At 35.7% G+C, this 25,190-nt stretch overlaps 2 protein-coding genes across 2 annotated transcripts; one reads left to right on the top strand and one right to left on the bottom strand.

Annotated features, from left to right (window-relative positions):
* Positions 1–381: 381 nt before the first annotated feature.
* Positions 382–5,435, bottom strand: LOC121414907 (neurofilament heavy polypeptide-like). Its single transcript, XM_041607954.1, has 3 exons — positions 5,330–5,435; positions 4,518–4,586; positions 382–1,509 (listed from the first exon to the last, which is right to left on the bottom strand). Exons 1-3 carry the CDS (start codon positions 5,433–5,435, stop codon positions 419–421), a joined length of 1,266 nt encoding a protein of 421 aa, XP_041463888.1. The 3' UTR covers positions 382–418.
* Positions 5,436–17,122: 11,687 nt separating this feature from the next.
* On the top strand, positions 17,123–21,700 carry LOC121415562. Its single transcript, XM_041608816.1, has 4 exons — positions 17,123–17,400; positions 17,986–18,242; positions 19,487–19,661; positions 20,853–21,700. The coding sequence occupies exons 1-4, from the start codon at positions 17,280–17,282 to the stop codon at positions 20,921–20,923; spliced, it is 624 nt and encodes a 207-aa protein (XP_041464750.1). The 5' UTR covers positions 17,123–17,279; the 3' UTR covers positions 20,924–21,700.
* Positions 21,701–25,190: the final 3,490 nt, after the last annotated feature.

Below are 25,190 nucleotides of genomic sequence, written 5' to 3'. Positions count from 1 at the left end.
GCCATGCCATTTCGGATATTTTTTTTTTTTTGTTTACATGGCCTGCTTTTAGTACAAATACACGCTAATTTCATTCATCAGAATTTTTAAAACTGAAACAAATCTATCTACCATACAAAAGCGTTCCATATGATATTGATGATGCGAGCTTATTTTAAAACATAATACATCCGAGTTTTGAAAACCTTCTGGCTTTTATTTCTTTGACTTTTTCTTAGATCGACCAGCTAGATTTTCCAGTTTTAGCTTTGCTCGTATTTTTAAAGGATTTAGGGGTCTGCCTCTTTGCCGATGTTTTCTTTGGGGTTTTTGTACTTTGGGGCCCATTTTTCTTTTGGACGGCTTTCTTGGAGGCCTTGGGCGCTTTAGGGTTTTTGGCTTTTGCTGCTTGGGATACATTTTTCTTCTGCGTCTTCTTTTAGGGATTTGGAGCTTTCTTCTGTTTAGCAGTGACCCCCTTCGATGTAGATGGTCCTGATTGGGTAACCTTTTGTCGTTTTGCAGGTGGATTTTGGCTTGTGCTAGGACTTTTGGCTTTTGCTGTTTGGGGTGCCTTTTTCTTCTGCGTCTTCTTTTGGGGATTTGGAGCTTTCTTCTGTTTAGCAGTGACCCCCTTCGATGTAGATGGTCCTGATTGGGTAACCTTTTGTCGTTTTGCAGGTGGATTTTGGCTTGTGCTAGGATTTTTGGCTTTTGCTGTTTGGGGTGCCTTTTTCTTCGGTGTCTTCTTCTGGGGATTTGGAGCTTTCTTCTGTTTAGCAGTGTCTCCCTTCGATGTGGATGGTTCTGATTTTGTAAGCTTTTGTCGTTTTGCAGGTGGATTTTGGCTTGTGCTAGGATTTTTGGCTTTTGCTGTTTGGGGTGCCTTTTTCTTCGGTGTCTTCTTCTGGGGATTTGGAGCTTTCTTCTGTTTAGCAGTGTCCCCCTTCGATGTGGATGGTTCTGATTTTGTAAGCTTTTGTCGTTTTGCAGGTGGATTTTGGCTTGTGCTAGGATTTTTGGCTTTTGCTGTTTGGGGTGCCTTTTTCTTCGGTGTCTTCTTCTGGGGATTTGGAGCTTTCTTCTGTTTAGCAGTGTCTCCCTTCGATGTGGATGGTTCTGATTTTGTAAGCTTTTGTCGTTTTGCAGGTGGATTTTGGCTTGTGCTAGGATTTTTGGCTTTTGCTGTTTGGGGTGCCTTTTTCTTCGGTGTCTTCTTCTGGGGATTTGGAGCTTTCTTCTGTTTAGCAGTGTCTCCCTTCGATGTGGATGGTTCTGATTTTGTAAGCTTTTGTCGTTTTGCAGGTGGATTTTGGCTTGTGCTAGGATTTTTGGCTTTTGCTGTTTGGGGTGCCTTTTTCTTCGGTGTCTTCTTCTGGGGATTTGGAGCTTTCTTCTGTTTAGCAGTGTCTCCCTTCGATGTGGATGGTTCTGATTTTGTAAGCTTTTGTCGTTTTGCAGGTGGATTTTGGCTTGTGCTAGGATTTTTGGCTTTTGCTGTTTGGGGTGCCTTTTCTTCGGTGTCTTCTTCTGGGAAGTTGGAGCTTTCTTCTGTTTAGCAGTGTCTCCCTTCGATGTGGATGGTTCTGATTTTGTAAGCTTTTGTCGTTTTGCAGGTGGATTTTGGCTTGTGCTAGGATTTTTGGCTTTTGCTGTTTGGGGTGCCTTTTTCTTCGGTGTCTTCTTCTGGGGATTTGGAGCTTTCTTCTGTTTAGCAGTGTCCCCCTTCGATGTGGATGGTTCTGATTTTGTAAGCTTTTGTCGTTTTGCAGGTGGATTTTGGCTTGTGCTAGGATTTTTGGCTTTTGCTGTTTGGGGTGCCTTTTTCTTCGGTGTCTTCTTCTGGGGATTTGGAGCTTTCTTCTGTTTAGCAGTGTCTCCCTTCGATGTGGATGGTTCTGATTTTGTAAGCTTTTGTCGTTTTGCAGATGGATTTTGGCTTGTGTTAGGGTTTTTGGCTTTTGCTGTTTCGGGTGCCTTTTTCTCCGATGTCTTCTTTTGGGGATTTGGAGCTTTCTTCTGTTTCGAAGGGACCCCCTTCGATGGGGATGAACCTGAATGGGTAACCTTTTGTCGTTTTGCAGGTGGATTTGGGCTTGTGTTAGCTGATCGTTTTTGACTCCCAACCGGTGCTGATGGCGTGCTTGAATGAAGAACGTAATTCAACAGAAAAAAAGCAATATTATACTATTTGAGAAATTGGCACATTAATTTTGTAGTATTATACAGTGCGTATAAAAAAACGGGACAGATTTGAAGTCTATTTTTGCTTCAAACTATGATGTCAATATTTTGGTGTTAATAGGTGCTCTGAAGTCTTACCTTCAAATGATATTAAAAGATGAGTTTCGTTCATGCTTGAGCGAACACGCAATGTTTTTGTCTGGGTTTACAAAGGAGGCTTGCGCCAAAATGGCGTAAAATTATGAACTTCCTCTTAACGTTTTCATTATCTTTGCCATAATTTTCAAATTATGCGGTCAAAATTCATTTTCAAACCTATTTATTTGCTTGGATTGTTCTCTTCTTCTTCTTTTTTAGCTTTTTGAATATTTCTTCTTCAAGCAATTTTTTTTTCAACCGAAGTATGGGAGAGCGTGTAATTTTTTTTCAAATCCTTTCATTGTGTGCTACAAAAGTTATGGTGCATTTTGAACAGTGACATACAGATGGGCGGGGGCTCGGGAATGCTCCCCCCTCAATTGAAAAAAAAACATGACCAAGAAAAAAAGTGGAAAGGATATAAAAGGAAAGATAGAAAGTATAATGTGATATTATTTTCTGAATATTATGTCGAAATTTATCCCAAACTTTGATATTGTAATAAAAAAGTGGAAATATTTGCTTGCTCGCTTCGCTCGCTCACAACTTTTTAATACATTTTACCCATAGAGATATATACTAATGCGTAATCTATGATTTTTACCAGCTCTTCCATATCTAGCTCCTTCAAAATTGACTCAATACACCATTGCCATTGAAAGACATGAATCCCTTCCTGATTGTCCTGTCAAGCATATAATTAAACTTGGTCAAGGAATCAATAACCACTTGGATTCATGTCTTTTAAAGGTACCATCCCGGGGTACCATAACATATAAACTGGTTTCACATAAAAAGATTTGAATAATTACAAATTTTCCCAATTAATAATGCAAATCTTCTTGCTTGGGTTGACAAAAAGTTTTCTTTTCTTACTTTTGAAGGAAAATTCAAAGTTTAAAGAAGTTTAAAATTATTCAAGTAAATTAATAGATATTTAGATAAAATTTGACAGCATAATTCGAAAAGTATGGCACAGGTTAAGAGGAGGTCTGCTGATTAGCAAGAAGTCTGATCATCATATTACTCATATTCCGCCATTCTCGCGCAAGCCTCATTTTGAATCCCCGACAAAAGCGTCCAGTGTTCGCTCAAGCATGAATAAAACTTTTTTTTAATTGCATTTCAAAGAGAAGATTTCAGAGCATCCATTAACATCAAAATATAGATATCATAATTTGAAAAAAAAAATTTTATAGACTTTCAAACTGTCCCGTTTTTTATATACGCACTGTATTTTCTCTACACCTGCCTCTACATGATATTATAATGACAATGATAAATCCCGCTTCTTTATTTCGTCCGACTGTGTAGCCAAATATGAATTTTAGTGACTGCAGTGACCTTATTTTCATAATTTTAATATTTCACAATTTGCTTTCCAGGTTTTAAATTTGAACTAAAATATGCCCAGCATGGAAGCACTGAAACATTCAAAATGGCATACATATTCATCATAAGGATTGTGATCCATTTTAAGCTGAACTCTTGACCATTGGATACGAAAATATCAATGCTATTGAAGTAATATCAGATCAAAGAAAATTGAAGTGTTGTCCTATTACCTGTTGGAAACATTTGCCTGTCCCCCAGAGGCATTGATTTTGTTAGATACACTGTGCCGAGATTGCGTAGGTTGCCGTCCTGTTAACAAAATGATACAAAATACATGATTATTTTTTATTTTGTTGAACTGTCAGACCCCCCCCGCACCATTTTCCAAGATGCATGAACTCAACTAGCACATCTGAATGCAATTGGATATCATCTTTAATCAAGGACCAGTTATGTTTATGTGGACTTCTTTTGATGATAATCTCTGACCAGAGATTCTCCAAAATCAATATTTTTTCCTTCACAGTATTGAAATTTTTTGACAACTTGACATAATCATTCCAAGGCTCTGAAAAAAGGAAAGTTTCAATTACACTATTTTGACTTGTACTGTTCACTCTTATATAAATGGAAAAAGGTTAGCCCATGCCAAAGCAAAATATGTATTATATTTATCATCCAAGTATAGACCCTGTTTAAAAGGGCAAATCCCCTCAAAAAAAAAATAATAATTACGGATATCACTCATACGTTTTCTTTCACTGGGCAATCTTACATAATATTTGCCAACATATCCATATTTGTTTTCAATCCACAGAGAGTTTAAAAGTAATAATTTCAAAAAGTATAATGAAATTAACGAAAATTCATTTTGTTCGTACCTAGTACTCTTTCAGTTTCACTTACAGCAGCCTGACCGGAGGACGAACTAGCAGCTTGGCTTGTAGAACCTGTTAAAAAATTAATGTGATAGAGTGGGCTAAAAGATTTGATCATAGTTTTATGCAATAATACTTACATCACGTGACGTGTGTAGGCCTACGTTTTTATACGGTCGTGTCACAATCTGCATGCATGAGATTGCTAAGAAAATTAAGACATTATAAACAAATGCTACATTGACTAAAAATACAAATCAATAACTGTGCGCAATTTAACAGTAAAAGCACAAAGCAAACAGAAATGAAAGGGATAAATTGCAGAATCTAGTGTCACTGTGACTGCATGAATCGCCACGTCAGATATAGGCATGGCTTGTATAAATACTTTTTGTACATTTTATTCAGAACTTAAATACTTACTTAACGTTCTGCTGACAAAAACAACGATTAATTATCATTGTTCATATTATAATCGAAATAGATCTTAAATAGGCCTAGATTAATGGTTCGAAGATTTGATTGAGTATGAGAAATAACATCAGCTGATTAACGAATAATAAAAAAAAACATGAATAGCACATTTAAGGGTTATATCATCAAAAGTATTTTATAATTTTCCTGTTTTTTTTTTTATATAGGCCTACCTGTCAGATATAATTCAGCAAAACTGACCAAGCCCGCATCCTTTAGTGCTTTCTTCAGGAGTTGTCGTTGCTTTTTTATAGAGGTTTTTTCACAAAAATCTTTCAGCATTGCCTTGGTTCCATTACAAGTTACCATGGGACCAGAAAAATTGTTAGCTTTACACATACTCATGTAGTCAAGATTAAAATGAAGATTTAGTCCAAGAGTGTCTAACTTGGAGTTGGTGCCGATGGCCTTGGCAAGGGCTTCTATTTCTTTCCCAGATATTTCCATATTCAAATCTACAATAAAAGACAAAACAGAACACAACTTTGCTTTCTATCAATCGTCCATGGTACATATTCTGAACCTGAAGTTTTGAAGCGATGATTATTTTGTTAATTTTACTTATCAGAATATTGGATTGGAAGGCAATTTCGTCTCTTTGCAAAGTACACTATAAAAAATATTGGGTACTTTTTTACCACTACAAAGGTAATTATGTGTCCAATCAATTTGGGGCAGTATTTTACCCAATGCGGGAAGCATATTGTCCAGTTATGTTAAAAAATAAGCCGAAATTACTTTATAGAATGGACAAAAGTTTCATAACTGTTAAATGTCCAAAAGAAATGCCAAATGTTGGTCGGGCACATATTTACCCTCATGGAGCACTTTTACCCAATACTTTTTTACAGTGTAAAAACACTGTTTAAAATTTTAACACTGCTTTCCACTACATGAACCTTACAGTAGTTGTTTAACAGTTTAAACAACCATATATGCTTATAAAAAGAGAATGAAACCTTTGGACCAAGATAGCTTGTGTGAAAAGAGAAAAATCAAAGAAATAGATCAACGAAAGTTTGAGAAAAATCGGACAAGTAATGAGAAAGCTATGAGCTTTTGAATATTGCAATCACTAATGCTATGGAGATCCTCACATTGGCAATGCGACAAAGATGTGTGATGTCACTCTTGAACAACTCTCCCGATTAATTTAGTATATATTTCACTTAAATTGCCTCTTTCATTACATCTATCAGTAGAACATGTATTCTTTCTATAGGAGGGCATGCATGTAATACAGAATTCTAAAAGAATACATCATGGATAAAGAGTTTGTATTACCATACTAAAAAGCAAAAAGACACATTTTCAGGGTATTTCATAGTCCATCAAAGGGAAAGTTGTTCATGTGTGACATCACACATCCTTGTCGCGTTGCCATTGGGAGGATCTCCATAGCATTAGAGAATGCAATATTCAAATGCTCATAACTTCCTCATTATTTGTCCGATTTTTCTCAAACTTTCTTTGTTCTTATTCTTTGATTTTGCTGTTTCGACACAAGCCTACTTGTTCCAAAGGTTTCATTCCCCTTTAATTTATTGAAAATTAAATATTAGGGACATTGAACTTTGTTGTTTAAGTTTTAAATAATTGTTTAAACTTTTTAAACAACTAAAACAGTGATATGCACAACGTAGTGACATGCATATGAGACAGTGGCGTAGCTGTATAGGATTTTTTTCTGGGGGGCACTGGTTTTTCAGGGGGCAACTTTTTTTTCTGTGTGTGTGTATATACTATGTCACAAGGGCAGATCCGACAGGGGGTGGGGCCCAAAATTGTCTTCACCTATATTTTCCCCGTTCAGTTACTTCTTAGCTTTATTCTTATAAAACAACATGAATATGAAATAATTTCATAAGCCCTATATAAAAAGTGCGAGCGATTTTTTTTATCTTTCATTTATTTTGTCCTGAAAATTGGACAATCTTGGCACTGTTTGTGACCCTGAACAAGATGCATGTATCTAAATAATTACTGCAAACGTGAAGTGCGAGCAGACATTTTAAATAAATGTTCTAGCATGATCGGAAACAGACCTGTTAGGGACTGTTTACAGCTACCCACGAATACGGTACATATTTCAATAATGGGAGCGCGAAGCGCGAACTAAAACTTTGACATTTCGACCTTAAAAAATTGATATTCTAGGCACGTTTTGTATTTGTAAATGAGATAGGTATAAACAATTGATGCGAGCGCGAAGCGCGAGCGGAAGAAAATTGAGATTTTAGACCTAAAAGCGGGACACTCTATTCATATTTTGTAAATTATGAATAGGGTATGTTTCATTTGGTATCATTGATAATGCGAGTGTGAAGCGCGAGCAGATACATTGTAATTATTGATATACTAATCTGAAACTGGGTAAGCATATTTTAAATACAGAACATGTAGCCCATCTCAATAAACATGCGTGCACATGTTTTAGATTTAGACCTAGAATCTTGGCATTCTGAATACATTTTTATAATCATGAAGATCAATAATGCAAGAGCGAGCAGAAAACATTTGATATTACGATCTGAAAAGGGTAAATTAAAAAAACTATTTCAAGTACTGTTTATAGGAAAATTGTGAAGTGGATGGGGATCACACTTAATGAATGATGCGAGCGCGATGAGCGATCTGATATTTGTTGTTATTATTTTAAGAAAGACCGGGACATTCTAAGGACACTTTGTCATCATATGAAAATGGTGACTATCTTTCTACTATTCCTAAGATTGTCCATATTCCTTTCTGAAAAGACACAATTTAGTTATAAGGAATTCATTGAAATGTTATTTTCCCATTTGTTTATCTAATATGCGTAATGACAGCGTGGAAGATGTTGTTTATAAGGCATGAAAACTAGAAATGTTAAGCATTTTGTAATCATGAATACGCATTACAGTGGTAATACATTTTTAACAATTATTGTGAGCGCAAATCGCGAGCTGAATATTTTTTAATAAAATGTAATGAAAAGGCCTGGGGTTTTTGTTTGCTTATACCTAGAATTGATAGAGTACTCACCAATCGAATGCGACCACGCAGCGTGAGCTTAAAATGTTGATATGTAGACCATATTAACGGACATTTTACAGAGTAAATTAAATTTGTAAATGGAAAAAAATAATGAAAGCTCGATGTCTGAGATGAAATATGTTTTGTATATTGACTTCAAAACTTGATATTTTAAGCTCCGTATCAGCCTATTTAGCAAGATATAAATCTCATCGAACATGAGTGCGAAGCGTAAGCGAAAATTTTATTTAGTAACCTGAAAGATTTTTTGTTTTGCAAGTCTTCCCACAACATTATTTTATTCACTCGTCTTCCTCCTGTTATTTTCCTCTTCTTTTTTTTCTGTCTTTCCCCTTCTTTATCTTTTTTCTTTTCTTTTCTTCTTTCTTTTTATTTTTGCTCCGCCAATTTTTCAGGGGGGGACCCTCCGTAGCTATATTACGCCACTGCCTCACTCACCATTTTTTTTTCAATTGTTTGAATTATACAATATTTCATTTTTTTAAAGATTTGACAATAAGACCGACTTGACCGAACCATATAGTATAAAAATTTTTGCTAATTCCACATGTTCAGAGAGGAATTACTCATTGTCTCACTTGACAATGAGAAGAAAAATTTAATATTTCATATTTCATACAATAAAATACAAAAGAAATAGTGAGAGGATAACGTCATGTGTTTCCTCATTTGCATACTGACCAGGATGTGCATATAATTGTTTTGTGAAATTTAGGGAAACTTTGAAATGTCGTAACTTTCTTATTTTACATCCAATTTTGATGAAATTTTCAGCGTTATGCTTGTTGGATTTTTCTCTTTTTATTCAACCAACTTTGTGTTGGACTTGTCCTTTAAAAGTAATTAGTCTTTTTCCGATGTGCATGTGCCTATCCCTCTATACCGTGCAGTGAGTAAACAAAACACCTCACACATCCCCAATTTAAGGAAAATATGTCATAAAATTAAAAGCATAATCATTATATATATGGCTGAAATGAGTATCTTCTCCCAAATAATTTGATACCACATTGATGTGGTATGTCTTTACGCTTGGATAATCAGTGAGTATTCTTTGCCATGTTTGCAGTGATGCCCCGGGGGCCACTTACATTGACGAGTGGATACCATGCGCGACCAAAAAAACACGTAAAAAGGATGTCCTTTTCGCGATAGGGCACGTTACGTACGTAACGTGATAAGGGTGTCAAAAACACAAAAATAATGAAAAAAGGGTATCTATTTCACTATAGGAAAATTACGTGTTTAGGGTCGAATTTTCGGGGATGATAAAACAAAATTAAAATGTTTTATAAAGGATGTCCTTTTTGCCCCAACACTACTTGTTTAGAGTCCTATTTGCGCGAGGTGTAGAAGTTGGGTTCATACTAAACCAAATAAGGTAAAGCCGACGACCGAAGGACCCGTAACAATAAAACATTCCTGTACTTGTTTAGGGGTCCATTTCAGAGATTATTTGCCAAGAGTATCGTTTTGTTTCCAATACTTGTAAAGGGTAAGGTTTCACACGCCAATACTTGTTAAGGGGTGCATTTTCTGAATATGGAAATTACGTGTTTAGCATGTTTAGGGTGCTTTTCGAGACCCCATGGTCGCGCATGGTATCCACTCGTGAATGGAAGTGGCCCCCGTAAATTTTGATTTGCACCAAAGTAAGGAAAGACTGCAATGAATGATTCAGATGCCAATGATGTCATAATCCTACATGAGGAAGTAAACATATTTGCAAATCCATTTTCAAAGAAATTAACTTCTAGAATTGATACTAAAATGTATTATTAAACAAATATAAGTTATAAAAAATGTTTTATTAAAATGTTAAAAAAAATGTTTTATGAAACAAATATGATATAAGTTATTGAAAAGGTGTTTGAATTTTTTTTTAAATGCAACCCTTGTAGGATTATGATTATGATATCATTGACATTTTGATTCATTCATTGCAGTCATTCTTTGGCGCAATTAAAAATTTACATCACTGCAAAGAATACCTCCTGGTCATCCAAGCGTTAACACGTACCACATGAATATGGTATCAATTTTTTGGGAGAACATACCTTTCAGGCCATGTAATAATTATATGTTCATGACTTAAATTGGGCTTTTGTGAGGTGTAATTTTTTTTTACTCTCATGGTACAGGCAGGTATAATGTTCATCAGGAGAGCTCTAAAAACTTTTTTTATTTCCTAACCCTAAACCTTTGATAAGGCTTTCAGTCTGGATCACGATGTGTGTCTCTGCACACATCATGCTATACACACTAAGAAATAAAGGTTCAAAATTGAACCCCGAAAGGTTGATGCAAAATCAGCACCCTATGGGTTCAAAAATTGAACCCCTGATTTTGGGTTCAAAAATTGAACCCTGCCTTTGGGGTTAATTTTTGCACCCTGCGAGTTCAAAACTGCACCCTAAATTTTAAATTGAACCCCTAGGGGTGCAGTTTTTGAACCCCTGATTATAGGGTGCTGATTTTGCATCAACCTTTCGGGGTTCAATTTTGAACCTTTATTTCTTAGTGTGATAGAGAATACTCACATGCATCTAGATCTAGGCTGGGTTTACGTTCATATTACTCTTGTTGCGACTTTCCTTTGATATTTTGAGTTACATTATACATTTTGTTTTATGTTATAGTTGTAATTCAATAAAGTTATAATTCAATAATTTTTATTGCTTTTTATGTTTATATTTTGTTCATAATTCATAATTGTAAAGCGCATAGAGAACTGTACACACTAGGAAATAAAGGTTCAAAACTGAACCCCGAAAGGTTGATGCAATATCACAACCCTATGGGTTCAAAAATTGAACCCTGCGGTTGGGGTTCATTTTTGCACCCTTCGGGTTCAAAACTGCACCCCTAAATTTTAAATTGAACCCCTAGGGGTTTTGAACCCCATGTGCATAAACACGTATACAAACCTACACCAGAGATACACAGCGTATATTATTTTGTATTGTGTTTTACTAAATTCACCACTGTTAACAATTATCTTCGAAATCACTCTATTTTCATTAGGCAAAGCATGATGACAAAATCTATTTAAAAACACAATAAAAGTGCTCTTTAATCATGATTTCTTTTCCTAGCTTACCTGTATGGTTATATCCAGTGGATGTTAGTTCAGAAAAGGCCGCGAAAACACTATCCAGTCACAACGATTCTTTCATCTTTCTCTACTGTACAAAATATGCAAAATGCAAAGGTCGTGTAAGAGCGGGAATTTGTGCCATTTATTATATTTGGGAAACCCCAATCGTCATGTCAGAGTGTTTACAACACGCTGTAAATGGTCCAATAGACAAAAGAACACTTGTCTTGTTTTGTTCTCATAATAGGGGGCATGCGCGTTTTCGGGGGGGGGTGCCTCGAGGCTCCCCCTCCCCGGGTTAGCAAAAGGGGGAGCGCCAAAAAGAGGAAGAACAGAAAAAAGGGGGGAAAGAAGAAGAGAAAGAGAAAAAAGGGGAAAGAAAGAGAGAAGAAAAAAAGAAGAAGTTAGGTGGGGGGGGCGACTAATCGATGATCGACATAGAGGAGCTAAATTGATGTCCGACGGGGGGGGGGGGGCAAGTTAACCTGAAATGAATGGGTACCAAATTGACCTCAGTCTCGTGGGGGTGGATGGGTGCCAAAATGATATTCGACCTTTGGGGCGCCAATTTGATGTTTGACAGGGGGCGCCAAATTCATATTTCACATGAATTTGGCGCTCGCATCAAACGCACAGTGAGATGCCCACACTGTTCATGACTACCAAAAGTGCTTCGAAAGTCCAAATTTTAGGTCAGAATCTCAAAAATTTTCATCTTGCTATTCCCACTCGCATTAATTGTTTACTAAAGAAAAAATTCAGCTCGCGATTTGCGCTCACATAAAATGTTTGGTTAGATACTTATCTTGTTCACGATTACTAAAAATGCTTACTCGAATGTCAAAATTTTAGGTCAGAATATCAAATTTTTCAGCTCGCGCTTCGCACGCGCATCAAAATATTGGTTAGATAAAATACTGTTCATGGTCACAAAGGTAAATTGTCAATTCGTCCACTGCCAACTCGTCCACTCACCACATGGTCTACCTTCATTTATTCTCATGCCATTCCGTCCATCAACATTTCGTATAACAACCATTTGGTCCAATCATCACTTCGTCTAATCACCAGTTCGTCTATAACCATTTCGTCTAATAATTCCAGTTGGTCTATTTGCCATTTTCTTTTCATTCATTTCGCACAATTAAAACTTTAGTTTAATTAGTACAAATGGTATATGGACAAAATAGCTACCAATTGGCATGATTGGTTATTAGATGAGATGGCATTAGACTAAATAAAAGTAAACCATGACTGTGGTGAGTGGACGAACTGATGTTAGACCAAATGATAGTAGACGAGTTGGCAATTGGACTAATTGGCATTAGACGAATTGGAAATAAACCGTCACAAAAAGGGCTTAGAACGTCCAGTTTTTGTTCGGAATACAAGAACTTTCACTTAGCGCTCGCATCGATTAGTTAGATGAACATCCTGTTCATGATTACAGAAAGTGCTTAGGATGTCCATATTTTAAAGCAGAATATCAAAAATTTCAGCTCGCGTTTCGCGCTCTCATCAGTTGCTTTAATTTGATGACCATCCTGTTCATGATTACCAAAAGTGCTAAGAATGTCAAAAGTTTAGATCAGAATATCACATTTTTCAGCTCACACTTCGCGCTTGCACAACTGATTAGATAGATACCCATCCTGTTCATGGTTACAAAACGTGCTTAGAATTACCAGTTTTGGGTCGGAATATCAAAGATTTTAAGCTCGCGCTTCGTGCTCACATGGAATTCTTCACTAGATACCCATTCTGTTCATGATCACTAAGAGTGCTTAGAATGCTCAAACTTCAAAGAATATCAAAAATTTTCAGCTCGCGCGAATCGCATCAATTGTTTGGATAGATACCCAACTTGTTCATGGTTACAAAATGTGCTTAGAATGCACAGTTTTGGGTCTGATTATCAAATATTTTAAGCTCGCACTTTGCGCTTGCATAAAATGTTGAGATAGATACATATCCTGTTCTTGATTACCAAAAGTGCTTATAGACTTTCCAAATTTGAGGTCAGAAATATAAAAAAAAGATTCAGCTAGCTTTTCGCGCTCGCATCAATTGTTTAGATATACGTATACCCATCATTTTCACGGTAATACCGTGATAAAAAAAGTACTTAGAATATTCGATCCAGCGAAAGCTGGATCTGCCCCTGATAAAGAAATGTCAGCTTCTGCTCACATAATTTTAGGGCCTACTCTAATGAGAAGTTGAACTAAATTGAAACCCCAAAGTGCTTAAAATTCTATGCTGTCAGGGGGCCCTTTCATAAAACTGATCGTAATTTAAAGCCTGTGTATAGCTTTGGTAAAGGGTCAATAATGTGATTGATAATCGAATATCATCTAATATGACAGTCTAAATGAAGCGTAGAGGCCACTAGATATTTTTCCAACTGCACTTCTCTGAGAAAATTTCAAATATTCAAATCTTGGATATATAGCGCCCTCTCTCGGCGATGCTTGTTTTAAATTAAATAAATGGGCATTCAAGCACTTATCTTATAAATTTAGTGATTAGATATCCAAAAGTTACAGACAAAGAACCTATCTTGAAAGTTTCAGCCCATTCCATGATTTGGAATAGGATTTCATTGAAAGACAAAAACACACAGATATTTTAATTTCATCGGGTGACCCGATCAAGTTAAATTTCCATGTAAAATCGCAAAATTTATCCTGTAAAACACATTTTCATTTCATATCCTCCACATCATAACTGTTATTGGGCATATCCATTCGTATTAGCTAGCAATGAATTGGAATAGTGATAGGTGCATTTTGGTGGATTTACCAAAACTATACACAAGCTTTAAGAGTAACTGGCGATCCTTTCTTATTGATTATTTAGAGCGTTCACAAATCGTTCTTAAAGTCGCTCTTAGCTTACGAATAGCTTTATGAAACACCCACCTGGTCGCATGTTTAATATTTTTAAAAAGTGGTATTACAATGGATATTTTTTCTTGAACACATTAAAAAGTGTTCATCGATTTCCTTTTTTCCAAGAGATTATGAAATAAGATAATTTAGCATGCATGTAAGGCACCTATGTTTCCCTTGCTTTGGGGGGGGCGCCATTTTTCGTTCACAGGGGCGCCAAGATTGGATGGGGCCTGGAGGGATACGGAGTACACCGATCAATGATCTAGTCAGGGTAGTCAGAGTAGTAGGTCTATGTTCGGACACACTGGCAGTCTGGCACTGTTAAAGGTGAAATTGATGCCAACATCTTGACTGGGACAAATACGAGATTAATTCGACAAGCACAGCACCAAAATATGATAAATAAATGGGTGTAAAGTTACGGCGTTTTCAAATGAGTTTTGCACGTCCTAGGTATGCAACTATGTAAGTTGATTTTTTTCACATACTCATTATTTTCTTTTGAATTTAATCATGAAATATGAAGATTAAACATATATTGATTTGTGATAATAAAAATGGTTTCCATGACACCACCAAATCACAATGAATTATGCGGAAAATGAGTTCATATCTTCCGCGTTCAATGAAAATGGATGTGTGAAAGAAATTTGATGAGGTATTTAAAAGTAAATTGGCGTTTTGCGATAAAGGCAGCTGAAAGGAAACGTGAAATTTAAAGCGGGGAAATGTGCATTGAGTCTTTTAGTCTCAAGTTTTAGAAACATTTCATGGGGACGAGTTAAAGAATCGGGACCTCAGAGCATAGGCGGCGGAAGCGGGGGGGGGGGGGGTCCCCCCCTAAATTTGAGGAGGGGGGACGGTCCCCCCTAAATTTGTTGTTGATGACCTTTTTTTTTTCTTGCTTGTCAATTTATTTTCCTACGTCCAACCTAATTTTTTTTGGTTGAGAACCTTTTTTTTTTTGCTTGTCCCCTCCTAAAATTTTTGGCTTCCGCCGTCAATGCCTCAGAGAATGTATGGTTGTCCTATTCCAATCCAACAGAGCGCCATCTACAGCCTTCACATTTGGCTGATTTTAATTTACCTACATTTACCATATGTATTTCGTCGAATGTATTTGCTTGTTGTTGAACAGAAATGATCTAAATCTACATGTAAACCTAAATGTATGAAATTTATGATTTAATAATTTGATTTATTGTAATGTAGGCCCTACTACTCAACAGTCAACACCCATCTTTATCCAGTGTGGTCTACCAAAACCGTGGTATAGCACTTACGGTGTTACATGCATGGCGCCAAATCATCTCTACGCAGCTGTATTGGAAGCTATTGTCCACGAATCACATTGGGACTACTAACTGGGGATTCCCCCTACCGTCACCTGTCAGTTCTGATTATTACACGTGAAAAAATGAATAAAGCCTTCTATTGATCGTTAATAACGTTCATCGTTTGATTCTATTGGCGCTCTCCATAACAACATCATACACATCTTCTACGTGGTATATCAGATTGGGCCTACCAGCTATAGAGCGATATGAATGAAGGATATCCCGATCATTCTAGGTCCAAGGATATGATTTGTTTCAGTAATATTTGTAATGTAGAAAAACAAAAATGTCACGGTAAACTATTCTTTCAATTAATCATCTTTTGTCAGTCAGCTCTTGATTATTATATTTACATAATATTATTTATTTCTGTTATTATTTTTAATACTTTTTATATTTATGTTCTGACTTTTTTTCCGGTATCCTGCCAATTTCCTTTAATTATTGTGATTCGTGGTGATTATAATAAAACATAAATGAAATGAAAAAAAACTTTAATGTTACTTCGAATCTATTTTTTTGCTGGCAAATAGTAAGATTTACCATATACAATAAAGAGGAACTTGTTTATTCTAATTCAGGCTGATTGATGAATTGTCAGAGAAATATACATGTCTGGCATGATGATTTTATTATGAATGATTATTCATGACAGAATGCTACGACTTGTGAAACCGGGGTGCAATCTGTAATCAATATTGCATAATACTGAGAAAAGTTCGGGGATTCCATAACAATCAGTCTTGTTACTGCTGTTGTTGTTGTTAGTTGTTTTTGGGGGTCCATTTTCACATTTCGTTTTGTTTTTATGTAGTTATTTTTTTTTTGGGGGGGGGGGTGTCCTCCTGTCTTTCCCACATGTTAACCACATTTTCCAAAAGTAAGTTTTGGTCTTTACATAATCGGGTAACTTTGATATAGTTTTGTGTGTATTTCTAAAACCATGTGAAATAAAATAAGTTGAATTAAAAAAGCTATTTAGTATGGAATCCTTTTAACAGCCACTTTTTTAATGTGACAGTATGTCTTCTTTAGTCCACACCAGTGAACTTGAGCGATTAAGTGATATAGGGCTGTGTATGATCATGATTCTGGAGCAGAGTTCACTCCATTGGAAAGAGCTAGTATTTTATTTTCTTCAGACACTCTATACCCAGGTGTCTAGGCCCCAGTCTGACAATACCATCGATCGATTTACGTTGGTTTTCTTCTTCTTTTATTATATATCAGTGGAAGGGTCATAAACACATACTAATGACCTGTAGAGGCCCCAATCTGACGATACCATCGATCGACTTACGTCGTTTTTCTTCTTCTTTTATTATGTTTCAGTCGAAGGGTCATAAACAAATACTAATGACCTGTGGAGGACCTTGTAAACCTATGGGTATTCCCATACTGGGGAATTTGCACTCGCTCCCTCCCAACCATCTTGATGTATATGTCTTCATTCACTGAATAATGATAATAACAACTCTTGTTATTTCATATTGACATGTCATAATCTCTGGTTGTTTATTCAAATCTTGCTCTCTTGTGCTGTTTCATTTTCTTGTTTATGATGGCTGTACTTCCCCTCAATTATTACCAAAAATATTATTCCCACCCCTCCATTCTGGGAGATTGTCCTTCCCAATCGAGATCCACCCCCCAAAAAAATCCACAAAAAATCCCACGGCGTTTATAGCTCGATGACGATAGAAGATTCGGGGGAATCCCCAACGTACTCATTGATCGATGGACCTGCATGATCTTCCCTCCAGCATGACGTATTTAACTGACTGTCATTCGGTCCTGCAGATTATTATTCTTGGTTCGTTCGCTCGATAGGGAATAATAAGCAACCCTTGTTGTTGTAATCATAACACTCATTCCTAACCGCAATTGTTGCTAGAGATACAGAATTAGTCATCAAAAGCTGGTCTGGATGGAAGCCCTGACACCTACATCGTGTGTGAGTCACAGGAGGAGTCAAAATGCTATTATGACGCTAAAGTATTGTTTGACGCTAAAGTATTGTTTGATTATCTTTACCCTATTTGATGAAGGTAAAGGGACAACCTTTTTCTATCTTTTTCTCGTAATCTACTGAATGAGATCATGAATCTCAGTGTTTTATGTATTTTTTTTTAAAGATAAATGAATATTTTCGAAAGATTTGTGAAAAATAGTTTTGCACAAATGTATTTAAAAACAAATGTAGATTAAATGAAGCTTTTAGTGCCTGAAATGTGATGCGAACTATCAGTCAAATCAAATTCAGAATTAAAGATATAGAAAGACAAGAAAAAGACTAAAAAAATATTGGGGGCTGTCAATAAGGGAAGACCATAATATGGCTGAAATCTTTCCGCTTTTTATTTGAAAAAAAAATGCTCAAAGCACGAGGAAAACCAAATGATAAGATGGGGATTGAAGCAAATTTGTCGGCACGGAAATAGATCATGGGAGGTGAAGAAGATCATAAACGAACCAATTTACCTGGACGAATAAATTGCAGTTTTGACATTCTCTTAAAAAGAAATTTTCAGCCCGGCTTACTCTACAAGGGGTACAAAGTTTGATCAAATAACTTATGAATTTGTTATGTGAAACAGGATTGATGACACCTTTCTCTTTCTCTCTCTTCACAGTGCTATCTCTGCCTCCAGTCAATCGTGAGTCTGGAATAACTACTCACTGGAATGTTAAAGAAGACGAAACGATTCGTCTTCCACCATGTGAGAACAAAATGGGGGAAAAATATCAAGCGTCCGATGTCCTCTGGGGGACTGGTCGAAACCCGTCAGAAGAGACGATGCTTAAAAACTACCACAAAGATCCAGATCATAAATTCCACCTTGTCATCTCAAATGCTACATCCAGTGATGCTGGCGTCTACTGGTGTCAGGTGAGTTCTGTAGTTATGGTTGTAAGAATGATTGATCCTTTAAAGTTAAAGTTCATCCTGACGGTAAGTTTGTTGTAAAAGTACCCGAAAAATGATAAAATTAGAAGTGAAAAGTTTGAGAAAGGTCCATCAAAGATTAAGAAAGTTATTTGATTAGTGACGTCCAGTGAAAATGTTATATCACCAACACTTTCTTCCTCTCCTTTAATTTCTGAAGCGCATAGAGACATATTTGTTATGTGTTATGCGCTATATAAAAAAACTGACCATTACTATTATTATCATTATTTTTATTATTACTTGTAGTAGTAGTAGTAGCAGTAACAGTAGTAGTAGTAGTAGTGGTGATGGTAGTAGTAGTAGAAGTAATAGTAGTATAGTAGTAGTATAGGTAGTAATAGTAGTAGTAGTAGTAGTAGAAGTAGTAGTAACAGTAGTAGTAATAGTAGTAGTATTCTGTGCAGTACAAGCAGCTGCCCCATTTCTTATGTAATATGAAATTCATAAATTACCTTTTTCAATGTTTCATTATAACTAGAAATTTGTTTGCATTGGAGGTACAATAAGAATTATTACTTCAAAGTTTGGGGAAAATGACATTTTATTGATGTTTATTTACCACACGATAATAGAGGGGGACTGCTCGCATATGACTTTTTAACAATAGATTTCTAATAATTTGGTAAAAAGCCCTTCATGGTTTTTCCTTAATCCGTCAGCAATATTTTGATGAACTTTCCCAGCCTTTAACATGTTTAAATACTGCAGATTTTGATAGGGGGGGGGGGGGCACTTCCATTGACGAGTGGATACCATGCGCGAACAAGTATTGGAAACAAAACGATACTATTGGCAAGCATTCCCTGAATTGAATCCCTAAACAAGTACTGCAATATTTCATTATTGTTATGTCACGGTCGTCGGTTTTCCCTTTACCTACATTTGACCCTAAACACGTAGCTTTACTAGCGAAAATAGATACCCCTTTTTCATTATTTCAGTGTTCTTGACACCCTTATTACGTTACGTACGTAACGTGCCCTATCTCGAAAAGACATCTTTTTACGTGTTTTTGGTCGCGCATGGTATCCACTCGTCAATGTAAGTGCTGCCCCCCCCCCCATTTTGATTAACATATTGATGAAAGACTGAGTAGTGACGAGTCTTTATTAATGTAACGCTGCAAAACCCAATATGGTCGGGAAAATTCAAATAAAAAAATCTGGTTATTTTCTTCCCGCCAGCTGAAGCTCCGTGGTCAAAGTGCCATAAATTGCACTCGCCATCTAACCGTGGAGCCAAAAGAACCCGTTTATCAGACCATGGATCCTACTAGAACTAGTAGGATCCATGATCAGACCGAATGGCATCCAGCGCCCATCAGATCAGCGGCTGAAACAACGCACAGTCAGTTTCAAGGTATTCATGGAAAAAACAAAATAATCTGTTTCCTGTTAATATGCATAATAACTATGATCATTATTTGAATATTATTAAGACAAAGATTTACATCGAAAAAAAAACCGCATTAAAATGAATATATATAGGGAATTATCTTTTATATGATATACTGTTCATAAAATGATAAAAGAGTCTTGTGGTGATTTAATATTGAAGTGAAAATTTTGTGTATATTATACTTACAGAAGAAATGCAAAAATGCAAAGGTCCTAAACTAAAGGCTACGTTTCTCATTGATGCAACATGCAAATTTCAAGTCAAAATTAATTCGTACATTTACGAAATATATATTCAGGGGCGGATCCAGCATTTTCCAAGTTGCACATTTTCCTGAGGAAAAATTTGACAAGCAAAGAAAAAAAGAAAACGGTTTTAACCTAAAATTTCGGATATTTCGTCCACAAAATAATTTGGCAAGCAAAAAAAAGGCTTCACATTCAAAATGGGAAGGGGGCACACTTCTGTTTTAACTGCATTTTTACATCACAAAATTTAATTGTGCCTTTCAAAAAAGGGGACGGGTCGGCTTTGCCCCCCCCCCCTGGATCCGCCAGTGTATATATTTATTCTATATTGTATATTTCCTTTTACGTAAAATTTAAAAATAAAATAAAAATAATAGGAAGGCTATGAAAATGTTGATATAACTGTGAATATATAGGGGCGATGGAATATAAAAGGAAAGAAATGAAAAGTGAATAAGAAAGGGTTACATGTTTTAGACATTTCAAACTAGCTGCTACATCAAAGAAGTATAAGAAGGAAATAAAACCTTGTACATTTCCAAAATCCTTATTCTTTAAATGTTTCTTCAAGGTGGACAGCCTGAGAATCAATTTTGATAGATGGTTGACTGTTATTCCAGTTCCTATTTCGACCTATCTTTTCGGGCAAGGGATATCCGTAAAAACGGAGAGTGCCTTTGCTTACTGATATTCGCCCAAACAACTAGAGAAAGGAAATTTATTTTTTGTTGTATCATGACGAGATACTAATCATCTTTTCACCTTTGAGAAATGCAATAATTTCGATGCATATGTTGTTTGAAAAATCAATAAGTTTTTAGAGAAAAGTTGCTTCGTATTCTTATTCCCCCTTTCCATATACTTCAAAACCTTTATTATTCTCTTCTCTTCATTTTGATTACAGCATTCAAGAACCTGTGCTTGCTGAGTGGAATCCTTACAGTATGGCTAAACAACGTTGGTGGCTTTCGGTAGAGGGATCAGAAAGGGAAATTAAGATATTTTTGTTCTTTTTTCAATCGTTATTTCATTCTATTCTATTCAAATGTGACTCAAAATAATATAAAAACATAGTTACACGATATAAAATGTATCAGTATGATTTTTCATAACGACACTGCCGATATTTTGTTTTCCTTCCATTATATAATAAGAGGCGATTATTTTGCAGGGTTTCTTTTAGTATATTATACTATTAAAAAGAAACTCTATTTTGAAAATGAAGATGCCATGTTTCTTTCCTGAGTTTCTTTTTTATCAGGTTTTTATTCTAGCAAAGTAAAGAGAGCAATAATCTTAATAATACAGAAAATGATCAATAGTGAATTAGATTTTGATGGGTCGTTTATAAAAAAATGTATAATTGTCAAAGAAATGAAAGAAATCGATTTTGCAGGAAATTAATACTTTCCAAACTAGATACTTTATTAATTGTTGACAATCTTCGATTAACTTAGCATGACTTTCAGGAACATTAGGACAGTTTCCTTTGTACATATTCTGAGCAGCTCTCAAAAACAATTTAAGTACTCATATTTCCAGTCTTATTTATGGCGATTCATTTCAGTCATCAATCTAAAATATTTGGTCATCGTGCCTCGTGGGTTTGGGACCCCTTAAGCAAGTTTTGATCAAGAAACTGATGGCCCAATGTAATGAAATTATTCCTATAGTCACCATGGTAATTGATAACGTTCCATAAATTACAAACTGAAGGATGTTCATTACATGACAAAGGCTGAACTTTTTATATAAAAATATATACAGTAGGCCCGATGAATATACTTAAACAGAAAAACAAAGGATTTTTTATTCATATTTATTCTATACTTTGATTGTCACATTGGTCTCCGTCAGGAGTTTACAATGTGGTTTTTATTTAGTCTTGACGAATACGAGGAACCGCCCAAAATGACGCAAATAATGCACTGCGGAATGATTCACACTGTACAAGCCTAAACGATATAAGATATAAGTGATATCAGATATCATTGGTCAAGAAGGATAGACTGTTAGAGATTTCAGGTGTTTCTTCATCTTCTTCTTTGGGTTGAGTCAAAACATGAATCTCTATAATATTATCATGAACATGTATATAAATGTACAGTTTACTCGCATGATGAGCAAAAAGGTCACTCCACGGATGAGTCGTAAAACCATCAGGGCTTTCTTGTAAATATATACAGTCTTTACATTCCAATATTTCATTTATTGTGTTGTGTTAAAATGAATCATAATTAGCAGTTGTCGCCAGAGAACGTCCCATTTCGCTCGTTTTAACAGGACTTAAGCAGCCTTTATCCACTCACATAAAATTAGGTTAAAATCACGACACGGTTAAGTAGTAAATCTTCCAGGTGTTGCATCATCATAATACCCATGCATGGTATATACATACAAAATACTAAGGATAACTTGGATCAGCTTAGTCTTGTTTCATATTCTGTTACTCCTTAAACGTTTATACCATAAATACGTTGCCAAGGGAACTGCACGGGTTTACGATATGCTTTTACACATTCCCAATAATACACATGACAGTGTGTTGTTTTTACTGCCATGATCTTAATAATAGTGATGGGAATATACCTGCGCTCCATTATTTAATGGAAAATATGCAGACCACATATCTTTCTCAGTTGATGTTTTTACAGTACCTGGGGACCGTCTCATGAAAGTTAAGAGCGACTTTAAGAACGACTGGTGATCATTTCTTGTGGTAAATGGTGTATACCAAAATGCTCATTGGCGATGGTTTAGCGCGTAAGAAAAGAACACCAGTCGTTTTTAAAGTCACCCTTAACTTGAGAACAGCTTTATGAAACGGCACCCAGAACTGCTTAAAATATCTATTTTTATATAATGTATAAGAAATGATTACAGTATTTGTGATTTTTCATTTCTGTACGTGTCAATTAAATCCTCTCGCTAGTCTGTCAACGTAAGAAAGAGGAAAAGAAAGACGATATAAGAGCTATATCCGATAAAGGTTAAGTTCTCCAATTCATATACAGTCTCTGTGATCTAGTGGTTATGAGCGGATAACATTCTGTACCCGGGTTCGAATCCCGGCAGAGACACATTTCTTATAGCATTTGGTGAAAACCTTTTTCTTGAAGGATAAGCAATATGGGCGTCTTTCATTTTCATTTTCACGCGCTGCTTGGGAGATAATATAATTGAAATTTTGTCACTTTACTTAAACAAAAATAAGAATTTGGGTTATTTTAACTCAAGACATTTCTTTATTCTGTTGCTTCCGCGTTTATCATGTTTATGTTTAGGTTTTATGATGACCTTGGCTATGGGGTTGTTCCCAAATGTAAGAATGCCGGGGGAACAAAATTCACTTTGAGAAGTAAAAAACGGGGGGAAGAAAGAAAATAATAAAACGAAGTCTTCACTCCAAATCGGGATTACCTTTTTTTAAAAAAAAAGACTAACACTCATCCTCACTTTCAAGTACAAGTGGGGAATTGTATTTGGCACTTGCCACAAATAACTTGTTTACATTTTTGTTGTCAAAGTGGGTCACGTATTTTGTGTACCCCTTCATGATATAATTAATACCAAAATTGACACTATTTTACCAAAAAAAGACCCTCTCTTCAATTTTTCAATACGGGTGTAAAGTGTTTACTTTCTTCATATATTGCAGGATCGATATATTGAATTGGGCACTTTTTGTTTGTCATTTTGTATAGATATGTTAAATAAAATTTTATTTTTCTAATTGTGTATATACCTGTAATTGAACAAATTCATTTTGATTGGAATAATATATAAATAAAACAGTTTCATTAAAAAGCAATACTTATGAATATCCTGATTATCCAGTTGTGTGTCGTTTTATAAGTCTGCTGTGAATAATTATCAATTCATTTGATATCAAGAATCCCCCTCTCTAAAGACTATGACCCCCCCCTCTCTCTCTCTCTCTCGATCAATCAATCAATCACTTTCCCTCTTATTTTTGTCTGTTCCCCATCAGCTCAAGCATGCTCTTATATATTCATTAAAGGTCAAGTCCATCTCAGAAAAATGTTGGTTAGAATCAATAGAAAAAAATCAGACAAGCACAATGCTGAAAATTTCATCAAATCGGATGTAAAATAAGAAAGTTATGACATTTCAAAGTTTCGCTTATTTGTATAAAAAAAGTCATATGAACGAGCCAGTTACATCCAAAACTCACTATTTCTTTTGTTTTTTATTGTTTGAATTATACAATATTTCAATTTTTACGAATTTGACGATTAGGACCTCTTTGCCTGAAGCACAAATGTTAAAATAATGGAATTCCACGTGTTCAGGGAGGAATGAAACTTCATTTCACATTACAATGACAAGAAAATAAAAATATTTCATATTTCATATAATAAAATAAAAAAGAAATAGTGAGTGAGTGATGTCATCAGTTTATCATTTGCATACCGACCGAGATGTGCATATAACTGTTTTGTGAAATGAAGCAAAACTTTAAAATGCCATAACTTTTTTTTTATTTTACATCCGATTTTCATGAAATTTTCAGTGTTTTGCTTGTTGAATTTTTATCTTTTTATTCAATTCAAGTTTTTATTGGGGTGGACTTATCCTTTAAGAACAGGGGAAAATTATTATTCTAATATTTTGTGATATATACGTACTTAATTTGAATAAGGAAAGGGAATCGCGGGGGGTGGCAAGACTGTGCATGGGAGAGGGTATAGAAAAGAGGGAGCATGATGTGTGTGATATAATGATTAAAAGGGAAAAGAGAAAAGAGAGAACCAGAAATGTATATGGGTGAAGAGAACACAATTATAGGAGAACATAACTGTATGAGAGGGACAGTGAGAAAGAGGTGGAGATCGTGTGCGGGGTGAAAGGGTAGGTGTGTGTGTATCTGTGGAAGGAAAGAGATATATATAAACAGTCAGGGAATCTTGCTTATATACAAGCAGGCGCGCCGGAACACTTTCAGTTTTTTTTTTGGGGGGGGGCAAAATCCCGAAGGGGGCACAATATTTTTGACAGCGTGAGTTACCGAAGCGATCGAGCGGAAGAGGCTATGGGACCCCCCCCCCACGGTAAGGATTTTGTGTAAAGTGGAGTATAAAAGTTGCGTTTCTAAGTGCATTCAAAAATAAATTTCTTGAGAATTCAACAGTCTTGGAGTTCTTTTTGCTCCTTCTGTTTCCTCCCTTCTGACCCAGCCTGGTGTTTCTTCATGACCAGGGTCGCAGTTCCAGCAAATTAC

Source organism: Lytechinus variegatus, chromosome 5 (genome assembly GCF_018143015.1).
Source record: "Lytechinus variegatus isolate NC3 chromosome 5, Lvar_3.0, whole genome shotgun sequence".
Lineage (NCBI taxonomy): Eukaryota > Metazoa > Echinodermata > Echinoidea > Temnopleuroida > Toxopneustidae > Lytechinus > Lytechinus variegatus.
Note: the sequence above shows the minus strand (reverse complement) of the source record. Positions and strands in the feature narration are given on the sequence as shown.

Excerpts from the sequence above, each read along its gene's own strand:
- LOC121414907 (XM_041607954.1), bottom strand. The coding sequence starts at position 5,435 with ATGGAAATATCTGGGAAAGAAATAGAAGCCCTTGCCAAGGCCATCGGC. Across the intron at positions 4,587-5,329 it reads TTTTAATCTTGACTACATGA|GTTCTACAAGCCAAGCTGCT; the intron begins GTATGTGTAAAG and ends ATTTTTTAACAG. Across the intron at positions 1,510-4,517 it reads TGAAACTGAAAGAGTACTAG|AAGAAGACACCGAAGAAAAG; the intron begins GTACGAACAAAA and ends CCAACTTCCCAG.
- LOC121415562 (XM_041608816.1), top strand. The coding sequence starts at position 17,280 with ATGGAAGCCCTGACACCTACATCGTGTGTGAGTCACAGGAGGAGTCAA. Across the intron at positions 18,243-19,486 it reads CTGGCGTCTACTGGTGTCAG|CTGAAGCTCCGTGGTCAAAG; the intron begins GTGAGTTCTGTA and ends TCTTCCCGCCAG. Across the intron at positions 19,662-20,852 it reads AACGCACAGTCAGTTTCAAG|CATTCAAGAACCTGTGCTTG; the intron begins GTATTCATGGAA and ends TTTTGATTACAG.